Raw genomic sequence first — 26801 nt, 5'->3', positions numbered from 1 at the left:
GTCTCCTTGCTTTCATTTTGCGCTCCTGTTTAAAACATCTAAAGGAAAGGCTCACATCTTCTTGCTATGGAATAAGCAAATGAAATACTTTTGTTTAATGAGAAGGGGATCTTGGAAATCGGCAGAAAAGTGCTAATCTATACTTTAACATAGCGGAGGAACTAAATCTTTAGCTCAATATTCCTAAACGACCAAGACGTATGTACGTTCTATCCTATATTTTTCTAATTGGAATGATAAAAGGATTAAGTTACATTGTCCTTTATTTGATCAAGCAACAGTTATGGCTTGTTGTAAAAGAGGCTATATTGACCTCTATACTGGATATTCAAATCCACTAAAAATGAGGCTATATTGTCCTTTATTTTTCTAATCCACTAAATATGACCTAATCGATGATTCTCATGGTGTGCACCCTAATGGCTAATGGCAAGAGATGGCACCAATGTCCCCATAGAGCCGATCATGGACCGGATCTGAAGCCTGACTGAAGATAAATAGCGTTTAATGCCCATGGTCCGGCCCGTGATGAGCTCTAGTCATCAAGATCACGTGGTTGTACAAGTCAATAACGACACCTTTGGTGACTGTCGAGCTTCTGTCTTCCCCGCCTAGCTCCGGTGGCAGCCTCGTCCATCGTTAGCCTGGTGACTTCAACAAGCTCATCAATGCTGGTGACCTCGATGAGGTCTTCCTCGTTGATGACAACGCTACAACCGCCATGACTGGCGTGAAAGACTTCGGGTGGGGTTCTCAGGTTCAGGCGGGTCCTAACCCAACCTTTTGACAGGCCTAAATGAATCCACCCCGAGAGCTGGTCGATCAACTCACAGGATGAAAGGCAACCTGAAAGAGCTTCAATTTAAAGTTAAAAAGGCGAAGATCGGACCAGGTTTGTCCGTTCTCTTTTAATTTCTTTATTTTTGTTTTGTTTTGATGGACGCAATAACTAGAAACAAATCATTTGTGAGTTCATTGAAGAGTAGCCCTGTATGAAAAGGAAAGCCTAAAACAAAATAATAACGATAGCAATACTAATAAATAAATAAAATGATCGATGACATCTCAAACAACGATCGCGCCGTACTGTATTTCTAATTAAACTCCTCTCGTCGGACTTCATGCCTCTCTTTTCTCTCATCCTCCGGTGCTATGAGAACGTCCGATGGGAGGCGGCGTCAGTCAGCACGGGCGGCCGGCTCTGCAGCCGAGCGGACCGGCGAAGCGTGTGAGCCTCCTCACCCATGTCCCCGGCTTCGCCTTGATGAAGTCCTTCCTGTGGAACGACTTCGTGTTTGGACTTCCCGACTCACGGAAGAAGGCTCCGTTCTGCATCAAGTCACCCTCGGATCTCCATGTCCACTGCTTCCAGACATCCTCTGTTGCATAGTCCCTCTTGGTGACCTGCAACAACACCCAAACTTCAGCTCAGCAGGCAAGCAGGGAGGCATGCAGCTTCCACCATATGGATGCGTCATTCTCTCATTCTTTCATTTATTTATCTTGATATTATGTGTATTATGAAGAAGAAAAAAAAACAAACAAACAAACAAACAAAAAGATGATCCGAGCGAGTTGTACGTTGGTGGTGTCCTACCTCCTTGGCGAATTGCATGAGAGGAGCGATGAATCGGTTCCCTTGGCTGATGATGGTAGGGTGTTGGCTACCACCGATGGCATACATTATCCACTGGGTGTAGTCATTGTTGACGACGTGGACGAACCCCCAGCGGCACCTGCTCCATGAATTTATCTGTTTCATTAGATCGACACCCATCTAACCTTACTTTCTCAAAGACTAGCTCGCATACAAATTTAGATCAGAAATTACTAGTGTCTCTATTTTGCTTTGGACCACCCACCTTGGCATCCTCTGCACAAGGCCTTTCCCGAAGTGGTTGAAGGCAACAGTGATCTGCATTATCGAGTCGTGCTCGTTTGAATCGCTGGCACCGAAGAGCAGCACCTGAACCAATGAATCATGCATGACATTATGATCATCAGCGAGAGGTTTGTCATCAAATTAATAGGGAAATTTGGTAGTGCTTTTAATTAATTAGTATTGGTAGTAAGGGTACGTAACGTACATCGTTGTGGTGGGTGAAGTGGCAGTTGGAAATGGTAATGGCGGTGGATCCCTCGATGGCATCGATGAGGCCGTCGGCGCAGTTTCTCAAGGAGCAGTGGTCGATCCAGATGTCGCTGGAGCCGTAGATGGAGATGCCGTCGCCGTCGCTCTTGGTCCTGATGCCGAAGTGCTGGAGGGAGTCCCTGATGATGCCGCCGTTGCTGGGTTTGATGTCGTGGATGTGGATGCCGTGGATGATGACGTTGTGCACGAACTGCAAGGTTATCTGGGCGCCGTAGGCGATGCGGACGTTGGCCCCGCGGCCGTCGATGGTCTTGTTGCTGTTGATCATGAGCTCCTCGGAGAGGCGGATGATCATGTCGCGAGCGAAGATGATCCAGAGGGGCCGGTCCTGGATGACGCCCCACCGGAGGGTGCCGTACTTGGGGTTCACCAGATCGTTGTCGGAAGGGTCGGTCACCACGTAGAAGTCGCCGTCCTTGCCGCCCACGGCGTTGCGACCGAAGCCCTTCGCACAGCCGGCCAGCTTCTTGCGGTTTTCCATCCAGTTCTCCCGGCACCGCCAGCACCGGTCGATCGGGTTGGTGGCCACGCACGGCCCCTTGAACTTGTTAACGCCGGCCGACCTCAGGGATCTCCTCGTGCTGTTGCGGGCTTGCGAAACCGCCCTGCATGCACCGCATTCCTTCAATTTATTCATGCACATCATCAAATGAAACGAGACTGCATGTCTTTTTAGAAGGTGAATTACAGCAACAACAACAACAACAAGTTGAAATATTCTAGAAGACGTATAAATTAAATTCTTTTTTTTTTCTGTAATTGCCCGTGTTCATCGGAGGCAAGCCTAATGAATCTGAATCATGCACGTACGCGAAGAAGGAGAGAGGGATCCATCCATGCATGATGGAAGGAAAACAAGGAAGGAAGAGGGGCTTACAAGTGGACAGCCTTATTGAACTTGTTGGTGACGGCCTCGGGGTCGGGATGGTAGGCGGCACGGGATCTGGCGAAGGCCTCCTCCGCCTTCTTCTGCCAATGGTCGTCGAACTCCGCGATGTTGGCGCCGGACAGGGTGGCGGAGGCAAGGAAGAAGAGGGAGAGGAGGAAGAAGCTGGGTCGGGTCTGAAGACCCTCCATTGTCATTTGGTGGAGCTTATAGCTCCTTTCTTCTCCTGTTGGCGATGATCTCTTTTTATTGGTTGTCTTTCTCTCCTATAACTCTTTGGAGCTTTGGGGTGGTGGTGTTGGGGGATCGGTATAGTCTAGGAGACCACCAGACCCGACAAGACCAACCGACCGAATCCACGAAGACTATGAGGACAGGATCATGGTCAGCTCGGCCTGTAATGGGGGTCACAATGGCGAGGAGGTTTATATAAAGGGAGGGTGTGGCTCAAAATAGAAATAAGGTTGGCGGGCGAGAGAACGACGGGCAGGGAGAACCAATGCTGGTGGTCTCCACCCTGCCAGAGAAACGGGCGGTTGGTCTCTGTTGTTTACTTCCTTTTTGTTTTTCTGTTTTGTTTCTTGGCCTTTATTTTGACTGGTTGCAGTGCGCATGCAAATGCACGTGATTACTTCCCAATATTTTAGATATGAAATAAGTTTTTAAAAAATCAACATAGATTAGATGCTAAAGATTTTTCTTATCTACTTTCTTAATCCAAATAAATTTCTGTAAATCAACAAGTTATTATGAACTTGAGTTTTGGTGATCATGAGGTTTTTATTATGCGTTGATTCATGAAAAATTATCCTAACTTAGGGAGAGTTTTGCCCTAGGCTACTCTATATATAGAACCCTACATTATTAAAAACATATTCATAAAAGTTTAGCATGGTTCAAACTTTGAACCTCTAAAAGAGAAATCTAATTAAAATTATTATGGAATTGAAAAGATATCAAATCAATGTCCGTCTCCGTCAAGTGATGTTTTATAAATTATTTTCCTTTATCAAGAATAAAAAAAAGAAAACCTTTAAAGTGACACATAGGTCATGTCAATTGAACCAAATTGAATTTAATTACTCATATTTGTTTTTTTCTTTTAAAAATTAATGGCATTCATATAATTCTCACGTGAGTACAACTTGCCAAATTAAAAGAAAAAAGATGATACAAGGGGTGGGAATATCTCCGACCCTCGTCCAAACCACTCCACCGAAATGCTGGGTCACAAAGAAAGCGACCCAGTCTGCCGTATCGTTCGTCTCCCGATAAATGTGTGCAAGCTGGAAGGAGCCTGACTCCTTAGCCAGACCGCGGATCTCGCGAAGCCGCGGGTGCCCATCTCCATCCATATCCACCCCGTATCCAGTCAACTACCATGACGGAGTCCCCCTCTAAAAAAATCCTATCGGCTCCCAGGATCCTCCTCGTATAGAACATGCCCTCCCAGGCTGCTTGCAACTCCACCTCAATGACGGCCCGGCCTGTGGTACGTCATCCTCCAGCTACAACCAGCGTACCTAGATGATCTCTAATCACAAAGCCCACACCTCCGTGTGCTCCATCCGCCGGCCAGCTACCATCAAAGTTCACTTTGAGATAACCAGAGGATGGGGGTACCCAAGAGACGGGGGCAAAACCAGGCGCTGTAGCAGCGGAGTGGGTATCCCAAATATCCCTAATCATCCCGGAGGTAAACAACGAGGTAGTCGTGATGATCTTTGTCGCATGGCGGGAGGCCCTGCGCACCACAATACTCGGCGATGATCCCCTACCCTCAAATATGCGGGCATTCCTGTCCAACCAAATATGGTAGGCCAGGTATGCCCTCATGACCCCTGCCTCGGCTGTGCTGGGTCTCCTCATGGCCTCACTCAAGTAGTGTAACAGCTCCTCCACTGACTCCAAGGCCTGGTGGAAAGGGATAGGGGAGCTCTTCACTATAGGAAAACTTATCTTTTCCGGTGCGTTTTATAACCTTTATCGACGCTTATAAGCATCGGCTAAAGTTCCGGCGACACAAATCAAAGCGTCGCAAAAGCGTCGGCGATACCGGAGTGGCAAAAGTTTTTGCCGACGCTACATGAAAGCGTCGGCAAAAACAGGGAATAAAGTGTCGGCAAATTCTATAAAGCGTCGGCAAATCCCTATTTCTACAAAAAAATACTCTATTCCGATGCTTATAAGCATCGTTGTAAATATTTTTCTTAAAAAAAATATTTACAAATCTCTGGGGACCTTGAGGATGGCTTATAAGCCCTGATCGTTCGGAGGCGACAAAGAAGAAGAGGAAGAGGCAAGGGAGGGGGCTCCATTTCCATCACTATTTCGAAATCTATTGGCGAGCTCGTACCCGGTCATCTCCGACATCTAGTAAACCCAAATCTTATATTCACATATTAATCCTAAGAAAAAATATATTCGATACATATAGCTTAAAAAGATTTAAATAAATGGCCATACCTAGCCTAGAAGCTCTAGAGCTCTCTTTCCGCTATCCACAGCCGTCACTGCAAAAGAGAGAGAGAGAGAGAAATTCAATCAAAGTTTGTTATCTGAAATTATATTATTTATCTAAAAAAAAGAAAGAATGAAGAAAGGAAAGAGAAAAGAAAATGAAAAAAAAAGGGAACAAAAATAATAAAAAAAGGAAAAGAAATGAAGATAAATAATAAGGGGAGGAAAAAAAAATTGGAAAGGAAAGATGAAGAGAGGCACCTACAGGACTTTGGACCGAGACTACAAAGGCAGGATCATAGTGCATCTCCAGCACCATGGTGAAATTTGAAAACCCCTCCGGTCGATGGAGCTATCGTCGACGGCGAGGATGTGCGGCTCTTCGCCGGTGCTCTTATACCCTCTCTCCATCGCCATCCCCTGTTCTCCTCCGTCGCCATCCCCTCTCCGCCGAATCGAAACCCTAAAACAAAGTAGAAATATAAATAGTGAGAGGGGAGAGAGAGAGAGAGGAGGAGGACGAGAGAAGAAAAGGACCGTCACTTTTCTTTGGGGCTGGAGCATCTCCTTCCCCTATTTGGAGCTGGACCATGGCCATGGCTTCAGATCAAGGGTTAGGGATAAGGAGGGCGGCAGGCAGCGGGCCGATCGAGTTGGAGTGGGGTGGGGTGGGGCCGATCGAGTTGAAGTGGTTTATTTGGACTCCGACGAAACTTTTAAGCGTCGTCTAATCACCCGGCTCCCATCTAGCATTGTGACCGCCGACGCTTCTTAAAAGCGTCAGCAAATTTTGGCTCCGTATATGCGTCGGCGTTTCCCCTTTTTTCTGTAGTGCTCCCAGATCTGCACTGCTCTGGGGCACTCCATGATGACGTGGTTTATAGTCTCCTCTGTATCCTGGCATACCTCACGGTACGAAGGGATCCGAACACCTCGCCCAGCTAACATCCTCCTAGTTGGTAAGCAGCCCCATGCCAGCTTCCAGATGAAGAGGGCAACCCGATGATGTATTTGCATTCTCCAAATCCAACCACCATCGATCTGTCGGACTGGCTCCCTGCCAATCAATGCATGAATGTCCCTGACCTGCACCCTCGATTGCCCCATCGGCATCCATACCAATCTGTCAGGCTCCTCGCTCCGATGGGGGAAGGGCTAGGATCCTCTCCACTAGCTAATCCCCGAAAACCTTCCTGTTCATCCCTGTCCTCCATCCACTCCCCTCAGGTCCAATCAGCTCACGGACCCTATGCCCCGCTAATCTGGCCGTGTCCACGAAAGTCAGGAGTCTACATAGCGGCCACTCAGTCACCCAGTTGTCCTCCAGGATATCAACAGCTCATATTTGTCTGGGGACTGCAAATAAAATCGTTAACACTCCTGAGTGCGAGTCCACATCTTCACTCTCAGACACCACACTCCCGTATAGTCACCATTTATTATAAAAAGATTAATAGAGTTGGTCAATACTTACTACTTAGACAACAAGCACTTTTTTTTTTACACCATTCACGAAGAAGCAAGGTCCTCAGTTGTTCTTTTATAAGAAAACGGGAGTGTTCAAAAAACCAACATCCCCACCAGATGTGGATTCGATGCTATTATCTAAACCTTGCCCACATTCTGGGTGCACGGAGCTATTGGATCTTTGGTCCAGCATGCAGACTGTTATAATCTGTGCCTCAGGAATTTGGTTCACAAATTGAATGATCGGGTCGCAGCTCTCGATTTTTTTTCTGTTTTTGTTCAAGGAAAATAGCAGATAGAACTATAAAAGTGAATGATGTTCTTTGGTTATTTATTATTTTCATCGTATCATTGCCCACCAACTTTGTTAAAAAGAATACAAGAGAACAGAAGCCTTCAATAGAGGGATGGTTGCAAGCAATTCACCTAGCTAGAGAAGCAGGTTTCCAACATTCCTGTCGCAGCTATGCAGGATCCTTTGATCAAAAATGGTCCAATCTGCTGGTAGGTTGCATGGCAGACATCATAGAAGCAGACATGCTGAAGAAAGTTCTGCTATAGCCTAAACACCAGCAGCGAGCTAGAATCACTTGATCCCCATCCCATTTCATTTAAGTACTGTCACTGAAATTGAACAGATACTTAAATAAAATTGTTTATGTAGTATCCAGCTTCCTTCCATGTCTATACAGCACAATAGAGTAGATGCTTCATCACCAGTTAAGGTCGTAAAATTTTTCAAGGCAAAGCATCATTCCCAGCACCAATTTATTACTCCGTTTTCTGGGGGGAACACACACACACACACACAGAGATGGAGAGAGGGATGGAGGGAGGGAAAGAAGCAATGAAATATCACCACATTCTGACCTGATGGTGTCCTGCCTCCTTTCTAATGAATCAGAATACAATTCATGTTTAATTATTCATATATCGATAATAACATGGACTTATTCAAGTACAACAAACAAGAATACCAAAGCATCCATTGTCTCAGCGCTGCAGATAATTGGGCCCTGTTAAGAGGAATGGCCCTTCATTCCGTCTCATCACCCGAATCTACAGTGACTGCAGGACCGCCACTCTTATAGCCAGCCATGGCCTCCTTGTAACGTTTAGTATCCGCCCGTGCCATTGCCTCAAATGGCTCCTTCTCCTCAGCTACACAAAGAAGTAACAAATTACAGCTCCATGCATTCAAACATAAAGCAGTCCACCCCGAGGGGGGAACATATAAAGCATACTGTAAAGGAAATAGACTTCAGCAAATGCAAATTGTGTAAAGGGGAGTTGGAAACATGGTGGAGATGGACACAGACAACCAGAACCTCACACAGATACGTCGGGAGTTGGGACGTGTAGCTGTTTGATGACCAGCATGATACACAAGGGCAGCATGTAAATGCATATACACATGTTGTTGCTTAAGCAGAAAGATTGTGGTATCCTGTGTAAGGGAAAAGTACCTGACATCTTTTTCCACCTTTCCCCCAAAGCCCTCCCAACATCTGCAAATGCCATTCCAGGATTGCTTTTCTTTATATTCTGCACAAGTACAGGAAATTACCTTCTTATAAATGTTCCAAAAATGAAAATAGAGAAGAAAAACTATCGTGAAAGATAAGAGATGACTATTGCATTATAGCCAAGAATACTCTCAAGAATCCAACAAAAATATCTTGGTTATAAGCCTAGCTGACTTATCTATGTTGTTGCAATGTATCATTTACTTCTTTCCACATAGGATTAATCTTCGAAAATGCACTCAGAATGCTTCTTAATGAAGGTTCCCACCATCTTAAACTTGATAACAAGATGACATGCCTCCATACTGACTATCTATAAGTAATGCACTAGATCTACTTGGTTTGTGCAACATCATTGGCATTTAGAAGTACTTGAAACAGAAGATCAAGCAACCATAGCATATGGACCTAAGAATATAGGATTTTTTTTTTTTTGTTACGGTTATGGTTATGAAGAACTTTTAGGCTTGGATGGACAACAAGCAAACAAATTGTAAATACTTTTTTAAGTCAAGCACGACAAGTATTGACCCAATTCAGTCGGTGTTCAGAATCAGCCAGTTCATATAAAGATAAAGCCAGCCTCATTGTCTTGACTGGCTATTTCTGAAAGAGGCAAGGTTATTTTGTTTGTAGCAGCACACAAAAATCAGAAGCTCAAAGTACCGATTTCTTCACTGTATGATTCATAAGGAAGTAAAACACACAACTGCAACTTCAAGGGAAATTTTCCAAAGTCCAGATGACCCGTATACCAACAAAACAAAGAAATTCATCAACATTTTTTTTAAAGAAATGACATCTCAGACATGCAAAGGATCAAAAATCAAGAATACATAGGGGGGAACCACCTATTTTGATGAGAATCCAGGAGTAGGAATCAGGGTAATAATAGGCTGGCAGCTCATTAATCAATGAAAGCTAACACCACTGGGAGAAGGAAGTTGGCAAAGAGGTAGTGCAATCATCTTACAAGACTCATGACCATTTTGAACAATAACAGATTTCAGACAAGTGTGGTCTTAGAAATTAAGAATTCATTGTATTTAAGAGGGGGAAAGGCAACAATTGTTTTCAAGAAAATGGCAGGAGTAAGAATAAAAGTATGAAAAAAGCAACATGCAGTTTGATGAAAATGACCAGCTCATTTGACGACACCACCCCTAGGAAAGACATTTGTGAGGAGCTAGTTTAATCAACCAAAAGACTAAATAATCAGAATAACAGGATGGAGAAAGTATTAAAGATGAAAGTTCTGGACTCCAGAGGAAACAAACTCTATGAGGAGATGGTGGAATTCCCCAAAACAACCCCATTTGAATGAGCTTCAATAAAACATTCATTAGCAGATAAATTTTGGTTCAGGGAGCATCACCAAGGACAATCTCTTGAAAAGTAAAATTCAAGGATGAGGTAAATCCACAATCTTGATGTGGACCCCAGGCCAAATCATTTCCAGATACTGTTTTATGAACTGTGAAAAATATCTCGATCATATTAGGCTATAGATGGCATATTCATGTAGCTGCTAGTTCAGTTTGACCAACAAATCATGTAAAGTATGGAACTAGGTTGATTAGACATTATATAGATCTATATTAAAGATAATTTGGTCACCTATTTTGAAAAGAACAGCTATATTTCTACAGGAGATGCAACTTACCTCTCTTTCAGCATTTGAAAAAAACATGAACGCTGACATTGCCCTTTTTGGTGCATTAGGATCTTTTTTCTTCTTCTGCCTTCTCTTCTTTGAGCCTTCTTCATCCCCATCCTTAGATTTCCTCTTAGCAGATGATGCCTTAGTACCAGCTGCTTCCTTTTTCGAATCCTTAGCAGCAGATCTCTGGATTGGCAAATTTAAGTAACTTCAGTTTTATCAGCATATATCATCAGTCATTAATCAAATTTCAGCAAGAAGACAAGACTGTGAAAAAAGAACAATAACAAAGTAATGTTTTTTCTCTTATACTTCTTTATCATCTCCACCCTCGCTAGCATCAGACTCCTCTTCTTCAGAATCATCAGTAGGAGACCCACCATCATCCTCATCAACAACAAAATCCTCATCCTGCATTTTTTTTTAAAAAAAAGGATCAGCAGTGCCATGATTCATCTATAATAAACTAAAACTGGTGAGCTAAAGTGACTGTAGACGGCACCTCTTCATCACTTTCCTCGCCACCAGCCGCATTCCTTATTCGCTCTAGATGTGGATCAACAGCATCATCATCAGCATTCTGAAGCACAGCTGCAACACCATTTGTAGTTTGCACATCTCCAAGGTTCATAATCTTCAAACCCTTTCCACTTCATAAATCCAGAGGAAGCAGGGGTTAGGCATCAGAGAGCAACTCCGGGAAAGTGCAGTAAAAAACTGAAGGGATCTAACCTAATGAAGTCAAAAAGGCTGTGATATTCACTCCTCTGGATATTTCTAAACAGGTGCTCTTGATCATTTTTTAGCTTTACGAGGAGATCAAAATAGTGAGATGACACACTTGAGCCTCCAGCACCATGCCTTTCAAATTCAACATACTCAATCTGCACCAGTTCATTAGGAGTACAGTGCTCACCACAATAAGACAATATATCACAAGAAAGTAGTGCTGGTTACGCATATGTCCCACAAACCATTACCTCATCATGAAGAATTAGAGTTGGAGGTTTTGGTAGAAAGAAGAATCCCTTCTCAAGAGGGTACAACAATCCATCTTCAGCTTTCAATGATGACTTGACTTCATACCCACCTTGACAACTGCGGAATGAACTGACTCTCGTCACTTTGGCACCAGATAAACCACGCAAGGTTTTAGTGAAGACATCACTAGTTAGACCCTGCAGATGTAAAAACAGTTCCAATTATAGCAATCCAAGAAAACTACAAACCCAACATGAAAAATTAACAAACAAATGCCCTCAAAACTCTGTGAAGCTGCAGATCCTAAGAGAAGCACTTATCTGCTATGTTATAGTACGCTATAGGTAAATTATAGCAGAAATCTGACATGCCTTACACAGAAATAGCATAACAAGAAGCTAATCAAGTTATATAAGAGATTCCCTCAACTACCATCTAAGGACGGCAATCCCAATATCATTAAAACAATATTTGAGCTTAGAACTTCTGCAGGAGATGATCATTCTTATGATTCTGGCAAGTGACAGCAGCAATGAGCTTTAAATTCCATACATTAGACTTCCAGGAGCAATGAGAGACATGTGAAGGTTAGCATAATAGAACAGAATTATTGCTAATATGTATATACACATGCTAATACACACGCAGCAGACACATATATATGTATATATACATACATGCACGCACGCACGCGCGCGCACACGCGAGCTCAATGCACCCGTACAAGCATTAAGGTGTCCTATTCAAGTGTTCAATCTCTTCAGGTGTCCCACACAATGCAACAAGTGGTCACCACATTGCTATATGTGGAAGCTTTAGTGAACCAGTTAGACAATCCAAAAGTCACCATCTCTGAGACAAAGAACTTGTGCATTGAATTTAATCTCAGCAAGTTAATCATAATTATCAGACACGCAACACGAGTTATCTCATAGGAACGAGCAAGTTCTGAATCGTAACTTGTTTGACTAGTTCAAACAAAAGAAAATACTCATTTCTATACCACTTAAAACTCTCTGCCACTCTAACCATTAAAAGAACAAAGGTTCCCAAATATTTGGGTACTCAAGGAATTGCCAGTAAAAACCAAATTATGCCAGGATCGAAACAATAGTAAATTCTTGGGGTATGAATATATACTTCACCTTATATGACGCTTCCAGTTTGTCTTTGTATTTTGTAGCTAAGAGATCCTCGCTTAGAGACAGGCACCCTTCAACAGCAGCTTCTGCTTCAAACTTGTACAAGGCAGAAGAAAGAAAAGCACTATGGTTGAATTTGGGGGAAAATCAAATTCAAGTTATGTGCCATTAGGGTACAAAAGAACTATGCAGCAAAAATAATAGGTTAGCTACCTGAATAACAATATGTGGGTATAAAGTTTGTCCTTTGCGAATTGGCGGGTCAAGTGTGATTACAACAAAAGTATGAGTTTGATTGGACTGCACAAAACACAATATAATATCGTTACTACAATGCTCAAGGAAGAAGCCATTGTGATTATACAATGTTAAAGCATACATACGAAACACAAAAGCACAGAGTAAGCCATTAATTAATGAGATTCTTTTAAAACCACAATAGCAGAGAGAAACTACTTGTTAAAGTGGGAAAATGGAAATGCAAGAATAACTTGCACAAGAAGGAACCCAACCTTTGGCAACAGGAACAGTCGTATAACACTGCCATACTGAATCTTAAAATCAGTAGCCTGTCCTTGCAGTCGCAAGAATGAAAGGTGAAGCTCAACACTGTACCTCCCTCTGCAGATACAAAATTTATATCAGCTTTTAAGGAAAAATATGGATGTGCACCCCTCCCCGCCCCCCCCCCCCCCCCCAACCCCAAAAAAAAAAAGAAAGAAAGAAAAGAAAAGAAAAAAAGAGTAGAAAAAACCACCCAGGCACATGCATGCAGACAAATTGATTGCCTAAATATGCAGTCAACTGGTTCATGTACCTAGGCGTAAGAATTGCAATTCCTTCAAATGTGACAACAGCTTCTTCTGATGAACTAATATCCGCCAATGACATGATTTTTTCTAGTAAAACCTATAAAATCATGGTTAATTTCTAATGAGCTCAGCATAGCAAAATCCAGCATTCAGCCACATGCACCAGTGCAAATTGAATTTATTTACCTGAGCTGGAGGACGATTTTCATCACCAACAAACTGAGTATTGGAAGTAGGTACGTGAAAACTTAAATCCATCAACGAATCTTTCTATAGGATTAGGAAAGAAAGAAGTCAGAACGATGCAGTAGAAAAAACACCAAAATGTTACCCAAATATATCAATGCAACAGAAGCTCCATTATGAAGGAAAAGAGAAAATCATAAAATTGTGAGACCACTGGAACAAATCTACTAATGGAATCGATAAAGCATAATTTCATCGAAATTGTTCATAAAGTTCAAGTATGTTAATTACGTCAGGATGCCAGACTCTGTCAGCCACCTCCCTTTTTCAACCCTCTTTGCTTTCCATGTTTTACAAGTCAATTATTTTTCCAACCCACCTCACCATTTTTGGATTGAGGGGCAATAAGTCATGGTAGAGAGAAGCATAGCAGCAGAGCACCTTCCAATGTGGAACATATAACAGATATGCTTTTGAAACAACAATTTGGGTAAGTTCAATTTCATTCACTTCTTATGGAACTGAATTCCAGCCATCAAATATCAGTCAACAGTAATAATTTATTCCATTACTTTAGACAGCGCAAAGATCCAGCTCTTGTGTTTTTAGTCAAATTGACCTGTAAAACTTTTTATGACATTCAATACCATAAAACAATGATATTTCCTATTTTACTAGATCAAAGGAGAAATGCCAAGATAGGACTCGGAGAACCCCAAAGGCAACAATATAAAAGTCAAAGAAAGGCGTGCTGCGAAATGAAACCTAATTCTTCTACATAAAAACTTCCTTTCTGGGTTGGCATAAGCTACACTTGGCTAGTGGAATCAAAAGAAGACTTGCTAGCCTTCTTTCCTAAGTCTTCTTTGTAATCTTTTACTTTATCTATTTTAATAGATGAGTGGGATTACCCATCCTGTATCTTATCTAGGAAAAAAATTAATAAGCTGGTATTGACCCCCATCATAGAACTAAAAAATCAGCACCAACATGCATTGCCCAATCTAGAGCTATCTACTTGCAAGTATATAGAATACAATTATAAGCTAATATTGTGTATAATTTGCTCATAAAAGGTGGTGCACCAGTCTACAACCAAAACTATCGCATCAGGCACACATTCTACCCAACACATGCCAGCATACACAAAACATTTCTTGTCAATAGTTTCAGCTGCAAGATATGTCGAGCATTGTTCATGCCAAAATTCAACATAACCATAGACATATCCAATTAAAATAACAAGAAGCAACCTATTAAAATCAACCTTCTATTCCTTAAGGTTTTGACATGGTAACAAAGCCGTAAAAGGCATATTCTCTATATACAATCAAGATCGAAAAACTGCATTTATTAAATGAAGAAAAACTTAGATTTCATAAGCATGAAAGTATCATGTTTAATTCCTAAAATCATAAGATACTTTTTGTGGTTCATTGCTTATTCCAAAAGCAAATTATCAGCAGAATCAACTTCCTGAACTAACTTAATTTCACATGAAACATAAAGGGAACATGGACATATTTCCATGTTTTTGATCAGTTGCAGATAAACCATAAGATGTAAAATAAAGCAATAGGGCTTTAGAAGCTAGGAGTGGGGACAGAAAAGGGATCCTAACTGAGTTCCAGAAAGAAGAGGGTAACAAAATCTATGCGACCTACAATTCAAAGTGGCACATGAAACAAGAACAGAGTGAGAATTTGGTCTAGCGATTAGCTCAGTATTATAAACTGGAAATCCCTTCTTATACAGAATAATCTATCATCGCATAAATTCCAGAACAAATTATAGGATCAATCTAGGTCATCATATACCATTACCATGTTAAATTAAGTCATACAAAACTGAGGAGCAGATAAAGAAAAGGAAAAAAGAATCCTGGCCATGTACTTGGATGGTTGTTTCCTGAACAAACCAACAGATATATTGAGCTCTACATTTACCCTGTTGCTTCTCAGATAATACAGAATTAGATGGCAACAAGCCGCATTTACTGGTCAGCAACATATCAGTGGATGAATTTTCGAATAACCACTGCACTGGTTCCAGGATGCTATATCTGACTTTGATTTGAATATACACCAGCCTTCCATGTTGACAGTAATGGATGGTAATGTGTGGCCAGCAACAAATTAACAGACACAGTAATAGTATACTTGGGAATATTACCTCAACCAATTGCCTATAAGATAAGCCTAAAACAAAATTGTTAGGAGCATCGGTGTCTACCTCATTAGCCCCAGTAGTGTCATCAACATGGAACTCCAAATAAACATCTGTTTTTCCTTGCAGTTGAGTCTGTGCAACATCTGCCAGTGAAACCTCGAATGCTTGCTTTGAACCTGCCAAGAATGTAAGCATGTTTCCTGCAATGCAAATTAAAATGAAGTTTGCAATCATCTAATTTGGGCGACATAATGGAAAGAAAAAACAAAGACCATTTACCTTCATTAATTAACGATCTAGCTTAGATCAGTTAATAGAAGTCTGTGAACACTTACCTCCACACCTTGTTACATTATGATTTACAAAGCATGCACTCCATTTCTTTTACACGAAATAAGCATGCCTTCCAAATGATGACATCACTCCCCATGGATAGACAACGACACCTCTGGTTTACAGGCAATAGTACTGGGAAATTGCTTTCATTGTTATGCTTGTTGACCATGAAAAAGGGCCAAAAAAAAAACATGACAACTAATTCTATGCCTTTTGGCCCAATTGTTTTACTTTAAATTCTTGATCTATGTCTCTCTCCTCCCTTGAGCAGATTCAACTCAAATTCTGACCAAAGTAACATTTTTCCTCCCTCTACATTTTTTGATTTCAGTTTTCTTTCTTAAACTGCAAAATGATGACAGCATAAAAAACAGATGTTTGAGCTGTCATATGTTATGAAGTATTGTCTAAGAAGTATAGTCTAGTTTTTTGGACTTCATAAACCCAATGCCTGGCAGATACTAATAATTGTAAAATCTTTTAGTTTAGAGTTGTGTATAAATCACAGCTGCATTTTCCTTATATCTTGTGCCTCAATCAGATTTGCCTCAAATTATTTTTTCAAGTACTTAACATCGGTGTCCTAGCTTGTGTTGCTTTAGGTTTTCGCCTGTCTTTCAGAACTGTAGTCAATTTACATGTTTAAGACTCGTGACAGTAGGCAGAATCATATCAAAATGACTAATCCATTTGATTTGCATGATCATTATATTGACTCTTTTTTTGTTTTAAGCATTAAGAGAGAAAATAATTTTATGTTGACTCCTAACTAGCACAAGTCACTGTATACTTCAAGAACAATATGTTTTCCATCAAAATTTAGAAGATGATATCAGATGAAAGTTAAAAAGAACCTAAGAACATCCAATTTGAACAGAAAAGTGAAGACTTCATGGTAACACCATGAAGGATTTGCCTTTAAAATCACTGACTCAAATAAATATACCAATATCACGATTTAGATATAGCAACTTCAAGATGAAAAAGTACTGGGGGAAAACTAAGTTTAAGGGGGAAAACTTCGCGGATACAAGAAAAGCTAAAGCATGTTCAATAATGATAGTAAAAACTAAGATGACTGATAATTCAGAAATGTTAAAAATAAAAAGCAATAATTAAAGGAACAACACCAACCATTGATATCAACACCTCCCCAATTATGGCCACTGACAGAAAGCTGCTTCTCTTCTGGTGTTATTCCAATAGATTTTTGAATAAAATTTGTAATGTTGGTGACATCCTACAGGATAAAATTAAGACAACCATTATCTAGAGCCATCAGAAAGTATTCACAGCCCATTCTATGATGATAAGTATAAAATGTCAAAATTGCATGATAACCAATCCATGAAAAAACACTCATCTAATTATGTAACATAATGCCATAGATCGGAGAATCCATATATTCCCTACTTTTTAATCTTTCATGAGAAAAACATCCATAGTATATCCAACTCAGCACTTATGAAAGTTTTGATTTGAATTTGGCTTATTTATAATGCCCAAAGAAAAAATACAGAACAAAAGTGACTAGCATTATCATCTTTCAGCTCCATCAAAATTCAAAACTTCTCACTAATTCTGAGGGAGAGAGGCACTCCCTTGCCGTATGACGTTAAGCTGCAGCCAAGAAGGTATGCATCTCTCTAACCACCGACTAGCCTTCTAAGTTTCATAGCAAACCCCACAATTGCAAAAATAACCCATCTCCAGCATCTAGGACCTTCCCTCGGGGTGTGTTTGGTGTTGACTCAAAAAAAAAACCACTTTGTAACTTCTAACGCAAAAATTGTTCATCAAAAAACTTCTAAAGTAAAAGCCACAGGTCTCCAAAAAAAAGTGTTTGGTGGCATTATCTAAAAATGCTTTTTCAAGAAGAAAAGTCAAAAATATGCTTTTAGGAGAACCTAAAAAACCTAGCTTCTTGTTTCTCATTTTGTGAGAACTTCCTTAGAAAAAAAAAAGCAAAACTAACACCAAGCACACCCTTAAAGAGATTAGCATTATGGAGACATTTTTCGTTAAGGTTCGCAACCTCGATATCGCACCCCATACCGGTACCATCCTATTAAAGTGCCGGTATGCTCGATACGATACTCGGTTTCGCAGATTGTCGGTATGCCTGCCGTACCGCATACCAATTCGGGACCAATACGCTACAGTCGGTATGACCGGTACTGAACGATATGGCAAACCTTGTTTTTTGTTGTCCCAAATATAGGAAATATATCTTAAATCGTTTATATAAATTCTTTACTTTGCTCCCTATACACTTCCTTTACTTTTGGCCTATTGCCTTACAAACCTATCAGATTAGTGGTATCAATGATATAACACTCGATCCTACATAAAAAAGGAAGAAATAGTAAGTGCAAAAATAAAAAGAAGGTTGGGATGTGAGAGTTTCCAAAATGTGCCAATGTTCCTGTATGACTTGTGGAAGTCCTGCGGAAAGGAATCTTGCCAAGTCTCCAAGGATAATCCTCATCTAGAGAAGTCACCATAGATTACCAAACCGCATTGAATTGGTTAGTCGAGGCATACCAAATCGGACCAGCCGGTTACCAGCATGGTTTAGCATATAAAATCGAAATTGAGAGGGCTCGCCTTTGTTGCTTCATTTGGTTAAGAATTTTCGTCTCTCCCTCCTGTTCGCTCGAGCATCGCGCTTGTCTCACCCTCGCAGACCAGCATGTAAGCCTCTCTCCTCCCCTCCCTCTCTCCCCCCTTCCCTCCCTCTCTCTTACCCCCCTCCATCAAGACCCCATTACCCTGCCACTCAGTCAACGGTCGTGCCAAGCATGGGGAGCTCCTAGATCCCCTATTTACCCCTCTCACCGCCCTCTTCCTCTTCCACTTTCTCTCTCTCCCTCCCCCTCTCATTGACTCCCCTTTGCCTCAAGGCACTGCCTCCGACTTTCTATCTCTCTCTCTCCATCCATCCCTCCCTCTTCCTCTCCTTCTCCCCCTCCCTTTCCCTATTTCGGTACATTTTGGCACAGTATGGTATGTATTCCTATTATACCATAACGATAGTCGATCAATACAGGTCATAGTACTTGTTCGACGAACCTTGAAAGCGATGCAGTTTGTTTCCCCACTTACAAGTTTCTAATTAAGTTAGTGAGACCTAACTCTTTTCTCTATTTGTATAGCCTTGGAGGTGTTTACTGAATTTCTGAGAATAATCTTTCGCCAATAAAGGTTAGGCCAAGATGTCAGACTCTTTCTTATTGCTAGTTTCTATTTGGGTAGAGAATTAACTACTTTTCCTTACTCTTTTAGAAAGGATATCCAAAGAATTGATATGCATCTTTTAAGTCAAGTAGGAATTGATCAACTACCCTTTCAGCTATTCTCAAGGACCCCGACAATGAATCCCATAATATATATGTAACTATAACGACAATCAAATTATTTCTATACTAGGACAGAGTAAGCACTCTTAGAGGCCCATCTATTTTAAAAAGTTACCAACAACCAGGCAAGTGCAAAGCACGTTTAATGGATATATAAACTATAATTTACCTTATACACAAACTATAAAATATTATTTACATAAAAAAAAATATTTCAAAAATATCTTTTGAAATCAAGATATCAAAATCTATCCACATTACGAAATGCTTGTCTCGCCTCAAATCAAAATGGATATATATGGAAATAAAAGCAGAGGGAGTGAGTAATTTCTCTCTCATTTTTTAGTAGCCAGAATCCATAGTTTGATATTATTGATTTTCGAAATTCAAGACCAATTTGGATATTGTCACTAGACTTGTCAAGGGTGGAGGAGGATTGTCCTTCCTTTTCAACAACCGGAACCATCTAAGAATTTTGGAAAACCTGTTCAAACTATTTTCAAAATCTTTCCTTGTTAAGACATCCATACCCAGTCTAATATTGCCTTTCTTTAGCAGATAAATGACTAATTTGATTTTAGAAAAATGTTTCAAAATATCACTGATTTCTAGAATATGCAGACTAATTCCGGAATTTAATCTACAAATATGGAAGAGCAAACAATTGATTGAGATTAAAAATGGGAGTGTTTTTGAATTTTGATTTTTAAAAAAATGAAGGATGAAATCTAGGAGGAATATTCCTAGCTTATGAATCTCTATTTTAACATACTAGAGATTAAGAACAGAACTTTGAAATGTTCCATAAGGATCGAAGTAGTAGTAAGGCAATTGAGGTACGCCATATGCAGTGCATGTGCAGTTACACCTGTAGGGTTGGTATTTTAGAAATATCTAGAGACAAATAGATTACATAAAATAGATAAATGTAAGTAAAAACCAAAACAATAAGTTTAAAAAACTGAAACTTTAAGTGTACACTACAACACTTATTCAAAAGCCTGCTTTCATGTAGTACAGCAAGTTAACCTTAAATAAAAAAAGCCTATGAACTATGCCAAAATTCAGGTACGTTAATGCAACAAAGAAATTTACATATTGAACAATAACAGAAACATGAAACAAAAATACATAACTTATAATTGAGTTTAAAATACCCAGCTAAAGCAAAACATTAGTATTTAAGTAACAGTTTTTAAGAAGGCACTCAAAATGTTGATCTTCTTCGGTAAATACCGTATCATCCATCACCATCACAATCGATATGCACCATGCAGCGTGTCCTGGCCATGTACCCTACATAGATGCCTAATGCCTCACACTGCAGCCCAACCCCAATAAAATGTGGTCCCCAAGCTGCATCTGCATGTGCAGATGCATTAAAACACTTGGTCAAAACCTAATTTATAACCTTCTTTGCCAAAATACCATCAAGAAACCATGTTTAGCCTTTTCTCAAATATCTCCCATATGCAACCTTTATCTTGTTATCCCACCCAATCCACCAAGATTATGTTCAAATCTTTCACGCACAAGCTCTCACTCTCCAAAATAAATATTGTTTTTTTTGGAGTGATATAAGTGGGCATAACATCAATATAAATTCTCTCCTTATTTGAACAAAACAAATCTAGAAGATAGGCGATTGGTGACAGTGGTAAGTATTGCACATTTTAATGTTTAATAATAGAAAAGACTGCTACAAGGCTCAATAGTTCCCAGTACTGGAAACAAACTTTTGATTCCAGTATTGGAAACCATAGCATTGCTCAATGTTAAAAGATCAACCAGCAAAGTTGGAATAGTACATAAACTACATAAACCAAGATTACATTAATGCCCTATCTGATCATAAAATATAGGTTGCGGCATTCGATCCTGCCAAACCAATCCAGCACTATCCCGTGCCTGCCTATCCTCTACTTCAATCGCGCATGCATAGGAACAAACTACCTAAAGCAAAAAGAAGCCATATAAACTATGATCCATTTGAAATATCACATAGTATTGTGAATACAAATATATATTTTTTCCATAATAATGCATAGCCATATATTTTTCCTCACACATGCATTGCATGTTTGTCTGTGCTAGTAACCAAGAAAAATCACTCTTATAATAGATGAACTTTAGACATCTATAAAATTATCTGACCTTTCTTCCCATCTCCGAGAAACTATTGATGCCATATTTTACTCCTAATGATGGTCCATAATTGATCTTGAATGATGGTCCATAAATGATCTAATGAAAACTCTCAAGCCATGTCATGTCATGAGTAACTAGTTAACATTTTCTTGTTTGATTAATTTATTATTCATTAAACACCTTTTAGAATCCCTCAAAACTAAAAAACAACCTTTTAGAGTTGTTCTAAGTTTATACAAAACAAATAACTAAAAAATATGATTCTCTGGAGATAAACCTTTGTGAATAAGAGGGGAAATCATTTAGATTCCATAACTTACTACTTTTGGCAAAATCAATGTAATAAAAATCAGATAGCAACATGTAGGGGCCAACGGGTTTCATAACGGATGACGGAGAGCTGGTGCTACATACCCAAAGCGAGCTGGTAAAATATATCAATATTTTTCTTTGCTAAGTATCAAAAACTAATATTTCACATCAGCTTCATGCAAAAATACCGAATAATTAAGGACAATGCTATAAAACATCATCCACCAAACATCATAATATCATGTCAACATCCACATAATATAAAGGCCCGCAAGCTAATGAATCATCATCCACCAAGCAAAATAACATCTCATAAGATAAAAACATTCACAATCATATAACATCAACCATAAAATAAAGATATTCAGCAATCAAATAACAACAAATATAGAAGTCCGCAATCATAAAACATAATTCACCTAATAAAATATCACCATTAATAGATAAAACTCTAGAGTCTGGACTTCTGTTCATAAATAAGCTCTAAAGAAAGCAACCAAACAAATTTGTTCATAGAACCAGTTCATTCTTGACTTCCGTATAAACCATTTAGCAAAATTTGTCAACCACATAACACCTTTATGACCATACCATGGTCCACTATACCAACCTGTAACATGAAACATGCAGTATCGGGCATACCATACCATGCCAGTAAGGTAATCTAGTACAATACTAAGATTCGATAAAGTGCAAGGACTGATTCAGGCTCTACTATGAAGAATCAATTAATTCCAGCCAATTTTGTGCTGCACCAACCCATACTGCTCGATTTCAAGCATTATCATGGCTGGGTAGGTTTTTCGGGTATCGATACAATCAAAGTCAGCTAAACCGGTCGGTTCTGCATTATCATGGCTGGGTAGGTTTTTCAAGTATTGATACAATCAAGGTTAGCTGAACCGGTCGGAACTGACCGGTTCAGCCTGTACCATACCCGTGTCGGCCAGTATCGGCACCGGTACCGCCACAGAATTCGGTTCCGACCCCTAAAAGACTCCTTGACCGTACCGGTGGGAACTGGTGCGGTTCGCACCAGTACAAGCCCGGTATCGGCACTGGAGAAGAAGAAGAGGAAGAAGAGGAAAGAAGAAGAGGAAGAAGAGGAAGAAGAAGAGAGAGGAGAAGAAGAAGAAGCCTACCTCCTCCCTCAGGCTGACCTCCTCCCTCGGGCCGACGAGGATCACCTGTTTTCCGGTGCGGTTCCGGCCCCTTCTTTGCTCGCGGGAGAAGGGAGAAAGAGAGGAGAAGAGAGGAGGAGAGAGGGAAAGAAAGGAGAGAAAGAGAGAGTTCAGGAAGAAGAGGAGGAGAAGGGTCGGCAAGATGAACAGCAGAAGGAAAAAAAAAAGGAGAGAGGTCGTCCCGTGCATGGGGGCACGGGTGCGAGTGGGGAAACATGTCCCCGACTCGCGCCTGCGCGCATTTTTTTGGTACGAACCTCGGTCCCCACACAGGGAATCGCATGCACGCGATTCCCGCACACGATTCCCTGCACTTGCGCGCGGTTCCCCGCCCAGGCTCTCCGCGCTAAGATACCGGTACTTAACAAGAATCTTAGGTCCCTTTATTTCTAACTACCTTGCTAATATGTCTTAACAAGAACCATGCATTTATCGCTAATTCATAGCACAAAATTCCTATATAAATTAAGATTAACTAGCATGCGATCACGACAAAAGCACTTCACCCTACAATTTGAGATCAGCAACCCAATCATTTCCTACAACATGAGTATCAAGCTTATTTCGCATTTTAGTTGCATGAGGAACATTTAAAAACCTTATCATGTTTGTTTCCATATTTTAAGAAACTTCCATTGACATCTTACAATTGTTGATTTGTTTTATGCAATTTATAGTAAGCCATACCTCTTCATATTTTCCAATTTTCAAACTAAAATTAGCAATATCTAATACTTAAGACATATTGAAAAAGGTTTCAGAGAACCACCTGTTCACGGAAGCCAATGAATTTGTAAAACAAGCCATCCTTGATCCTCACCCCAAGCTGATATGCCCTAGGAATTTTCATCCAGGTCAGAGAAGCAATATCTGCTTTGTCTACTTCAATAATTTTTCCACCACCTTGCCTCCTCCATGCAATCCCGCCCGCATGCACCCTCAACTGCCCTGGGTTCTGCATTCACCCATATGAAAACAAGTTGAACTTGACAATAGCAAAGTATTCTGAAAACCTTCGGTTATATAATTCCTAATTCCAAAGAGCACAGAACAGTAGTGATATTTATAGAGATTAACTGGAAATTTCCAGGCTTTTTGACTGCACAAATATAATCAGCAAAAATAATGAAAAGGTAAGAAACTTAAAAAAAAGCAATAGAACTTCATATATCCAAAGATTGTTTGATGACCAAATAGGTTTATAAAAGATTTTTTGCAAATTTTTTCATTACTGGTGCACCAGATGACGTAAAAAGTTCCCAGGACCTATAAAGAACATTTCTTCTATCCTAGAAACCATCTGCACCAAGTGATAATTGAATTTGTGGAACCAGATACAACAGGCAGATGATACCCATAATTTATTTAAGGGAAAAAAGAATTAGTCAATAATGGTAAAAACAAAATAGAAAAAATCCCAATCCCCAGTTTAATTTTTCTCCTAATTAGGAATTTCTTGGATGCATTGCATCATCAATAAATTGACAGAAGATATGGAAAAATATCGTAAGAAACAAAATTCAGTGGTAACAAATAAACAAAATTCCACGGTAACACATATAAAAAATGCCAAAAAAATCTAATATAAAAGGGGGAAAAAAACTTCTGCGATGAACAACTGATAGAAGTGACGAAAGATTCGTTTAACGGGAATGAAAAACCAACTTAAAATCCACGATCGAGCACTTTCATAATAGAAAACCCTAACAAGACTTCCAGGGCCTTCAAAGATAACCCATGTTCAACCTCCCCAAATCAACCAAACCGATACCTAGAAAAGAAACCATAGGAACGCGAAATGCACTGGATCTCCCCAGATATAAGGGGGAAAAGAAAAAAGAAAAATCTATATGCTTCCTTCAAATCGTAAAAAAGAAGAATAATAAAAAGAAAAAGAAGAAGGAAAGAATGAACGAAAGATCGCAAACGACTCAAGAAAACCCTAGAGCGGTCAAAAGAGAACCGAAAGCGAGACAAACACCAGAGAGAGGGAGAAGGGGATTACGGTTCCGCCGCGTCCTCCGAGGAGGATGTTGTTGAAGAGATGGCCGTCCGTCATCGCTTCCGGAGGCGAGGGAGGATTTTTCTTTCCCTCCTCCTCTTCTCCTTTGTTTGAGCTCTCGCTCTCGCTCTCTCAAGATTTCTCTTTGCCCGGCTTCACTCCACGCAGATCCCAGCGCCAAGACATCTCCTGCCTCGCTCACACCGGGGGTATTTATAGCCGTAGGGGAGAGAAGGCTAGGGAAAGACAGAAGACAAGGCGGTGGGCCGGCGACACATGTTGCATCGACGGTTACGAACAGATTTGTGTTGCTAGGTCTCTTTGCCGCCATTTTTCTTCCAAACGAAGCTTTCTTTATTTTCAATAATATCTTAATACTCTTAAGATTTTGTGGATATCATAAGAACATACACTACTTTTTATGTTTCAAATTCAGTATTTGTTATAATTTTTTTCACTTTGCATACAATTTTTTTAAAAATTGGACAAATATAAAGTTAGATTTTCATGCCACGTCTATACTGGCATGTAGATCCGCTCAACAAGCAGGACAGATTGGGTTCAAGCTAGAGTTCGGCCTAATTTATCGCTTAATTTAATTAGATCCGAACTCGGCCGGACTCTCGAGCCTACATTCTAGGCTTGAGCTGATATTTATCAGACTTCGAACTTTTAGGCTGATCCTTGGGCTTTTATCGTCTTGTCTGCATCTTAGATCTGCAAGAAGTCTTCATGGCCTCGAATGAGAGCCTGTTGCTAGTGTCTCGTCCTCAACAACGGAGATGCCGACAAGGCTACGCTTGATCTCGCAATGCATATCAATGGCCTTGGCGAGGTTAAGCCGGTCAGCAATGTGGGACATGAGGTCACGAAGCTTGCTAAAGAGGCGGAGGTGGGCAAAGGATTAGAGGAGGTAAGGCAACAACGTGGAGGTGGGAGACCAGGAGGGTGTGGGACCGGACAAGACAGTGGGAGTTTGCATCTTCCTCAGCACCGACGGTCTACACTTCCTTGGTGGAGACCCGATCAAGCCGTCAATCCTTTTGTCATTGATCCTCTTAGGAAGTGAGAAGCCACCGAAGCAGATCGATCCTAGCATTGAGGACCTAGAGACTCTTGACGAGATCGAGAGATCGTCGGACAATGCTCAATGATCGGAGGCACTATCGTGGTGAGAAGTAAAGACTAATGATGAGCTAGGGCATCCACTTGTAATATATTTTCTATTTATATATATTCTAGATTCGGGCCAAGACAATAGCTTGGCTCATTTAATGAGCAAGCTCAAATTTTTAGCCCAACTTGATCTACCGAGCTTAAAACCCCGGCCCAGACATGTCCGAAACACATTGGGCTTGAGCGGAGCTGGTAGGCCGCCTGACATTTGAACAGTTCTATTAGTGTTGACAACTTGCATATTTTTAATACTTTCTACATAAATTTTGAATCGAATTTATACATATTTGTAAAAGATAGCATTTGAAAACACACCTAAAATGATAACTGCTTCATAGAATTATTCAATAATAAATAAATAAATAAATAAATAAATATCAGAACTTGTTAGAGCACGATAAACAAGTACAATATGGAGCTAACATATTGACTAACTTGCTCAAGGTCTATGTAAGTTTTCTGTTATACTAATAATATTTTTAATTCAACTATTTACAACCTCGTGAAAATTTCATTTAACACTTGTACAACCTGGACCAATGGGTTGGTGAGCTAGTGTGGAAGGATGCCACTAGCCCTCCAACTAGATTTTTTTTTGCCTTACCATGTTCATATACTAAAAACTTGCAACAGTTTTTAGTACCTTTTATATAAGTTTTGAGTAGGATTTACTTTAAGGGCAGAGTTCAGAAAATACATCACAAGAATTATATGCAGTATAAATAACCAAAACTAAACTTGTTAGAGCATAATAAACAAAGATAGTATAGAGATAACAAGCTTGTACAAGACCGATGCAAGTTTTATTTTATACTAGTTATACTCTAAAATAAGCTAATTATAATT

The 26801-nt window shown here is 40.2% G+C and overlaps 2 protein-coding genes across 2 annotated transcripts; both read right to left on the bottom strand.

The window, feature by feature from the left end:
* Nucleotides 1–906: 906 nt before the first annotated feature.
* On the bottom strand, nt 907–3431 carry LOC103709781 (pectate lyase-like). Its single transcript, XM_008795282.3, has 5 exons — nt 3030–3431; nt 2088–2757; nt 1863–1966; nt 1598–1736; nt 907–1404 (listed from the first exon to the last, which is right to left on the bottom strand). The coding sequence occupies exons 1-5, from the start codon at nt 3233–3235 to the stop codon at nt 1183–1185; spliced, it is 1341 nt and encodes a 446-aa protein (XP_008793504.2). The 5' UTR covers nt 3236–3431; the 3' UTR covers nt 907–1182.
* A 4366-nt stretch (nt 3432–7797) lies between these two features.
* LOC103709780 (FACT complex subunit SSRP1-like) lies at nt 7798–25091 on the bottom strand. The gene is made up of 16 exons (XM_039129242.1): nt 24783–25091; nt 23547–23732; nt 16912–17017; nt 15505–15641; nt 13273–13356; nt 13092–13183; nt 12787–12895; nt 12488–12574; nt 12278–12370; nt 11132–11329; nt 10884–11035; nt 10654–10801; nt 10464–10562; nt 10155–10337; nt 8432–8510; nt 7798–8126 (listed from the first exon to the last, which is right to left on the bottom strand). Exons 1-16 carry the CDS (start codon nt 24834–24836, stop codon nt 8002–8004), a joined length of 1932 nt encoding a protein of 643 aa, XP_038985170.1. The 5' UTR covers nt 24837–25091; the 3' UTR covers nt 7798–8001.
* Nucleotides 25092–26801: the final 1710 nt, after the last annotated feature.

The sequence above is a fragment of the Phoenix dactylifera genome, chromosome 8, assembly GCF_009389715.1.
Source record: "Phoenix dactylifera cultivar Barhee BC4 chromosome 8, palm_55x_up_171113_PBpolish2nd_filt_p, whole genome shotgun sequence".
NCBI lineage: Eukaryota > Viridiplantae > Streptophyta > Magnoliopsida > Arecales > Arecaceae > Phoenix > Phoenix dactylifera.
This window is presented reverse-complemented; position numbering and strand designations above follow the sequence as displayed.

Bases quoted from the DNA above. Each gene is read 5' to 3' on its own strand.
- LOC103709781 (XM_008795282.3), bottom strand. From the start codon at position 3,235: ATGACAATGGAGGGTCTTCAGACCCGACCCAGCTTCTTCCTCCTCTCC. The intron at 1,967-2,087 runs GTACGTTACGTA...TCATTGGTTCAG, and splicing joins ACTTCACCCACCACAACGAT to GTGCTGCTCTTCGGTGCCAG. The intron at 1,405-1,597 runs GTAGGACACCAC...GTGTTGTTGCAG, and splicing joins TCATGCAATTCGCCAAGGAG to GTCACCAAGAGGGACTATGC.
- LOC103709780 (XM_039129242.1), bottom strand. From the start codon at position 24,836: ATGACGGACGGCCATCTCTTCAACAACATCCTCCTCGGAGGACGCGGC. The intron at 15,642-16,911 runs GTTGGTGTTGTT...TTTGCATTGCAG, and splicing joins GGGAGGTGTTGATATCAATG to GAAACATGCTTACATTCTTG. The intron at 10,802-10,883 runs GTTAGATCCCTT...GGATTTATGAAG, and splicing joins AGCCTTTTTGACTTCATTAG to TGGAAAGGGTTTGAAGATTA.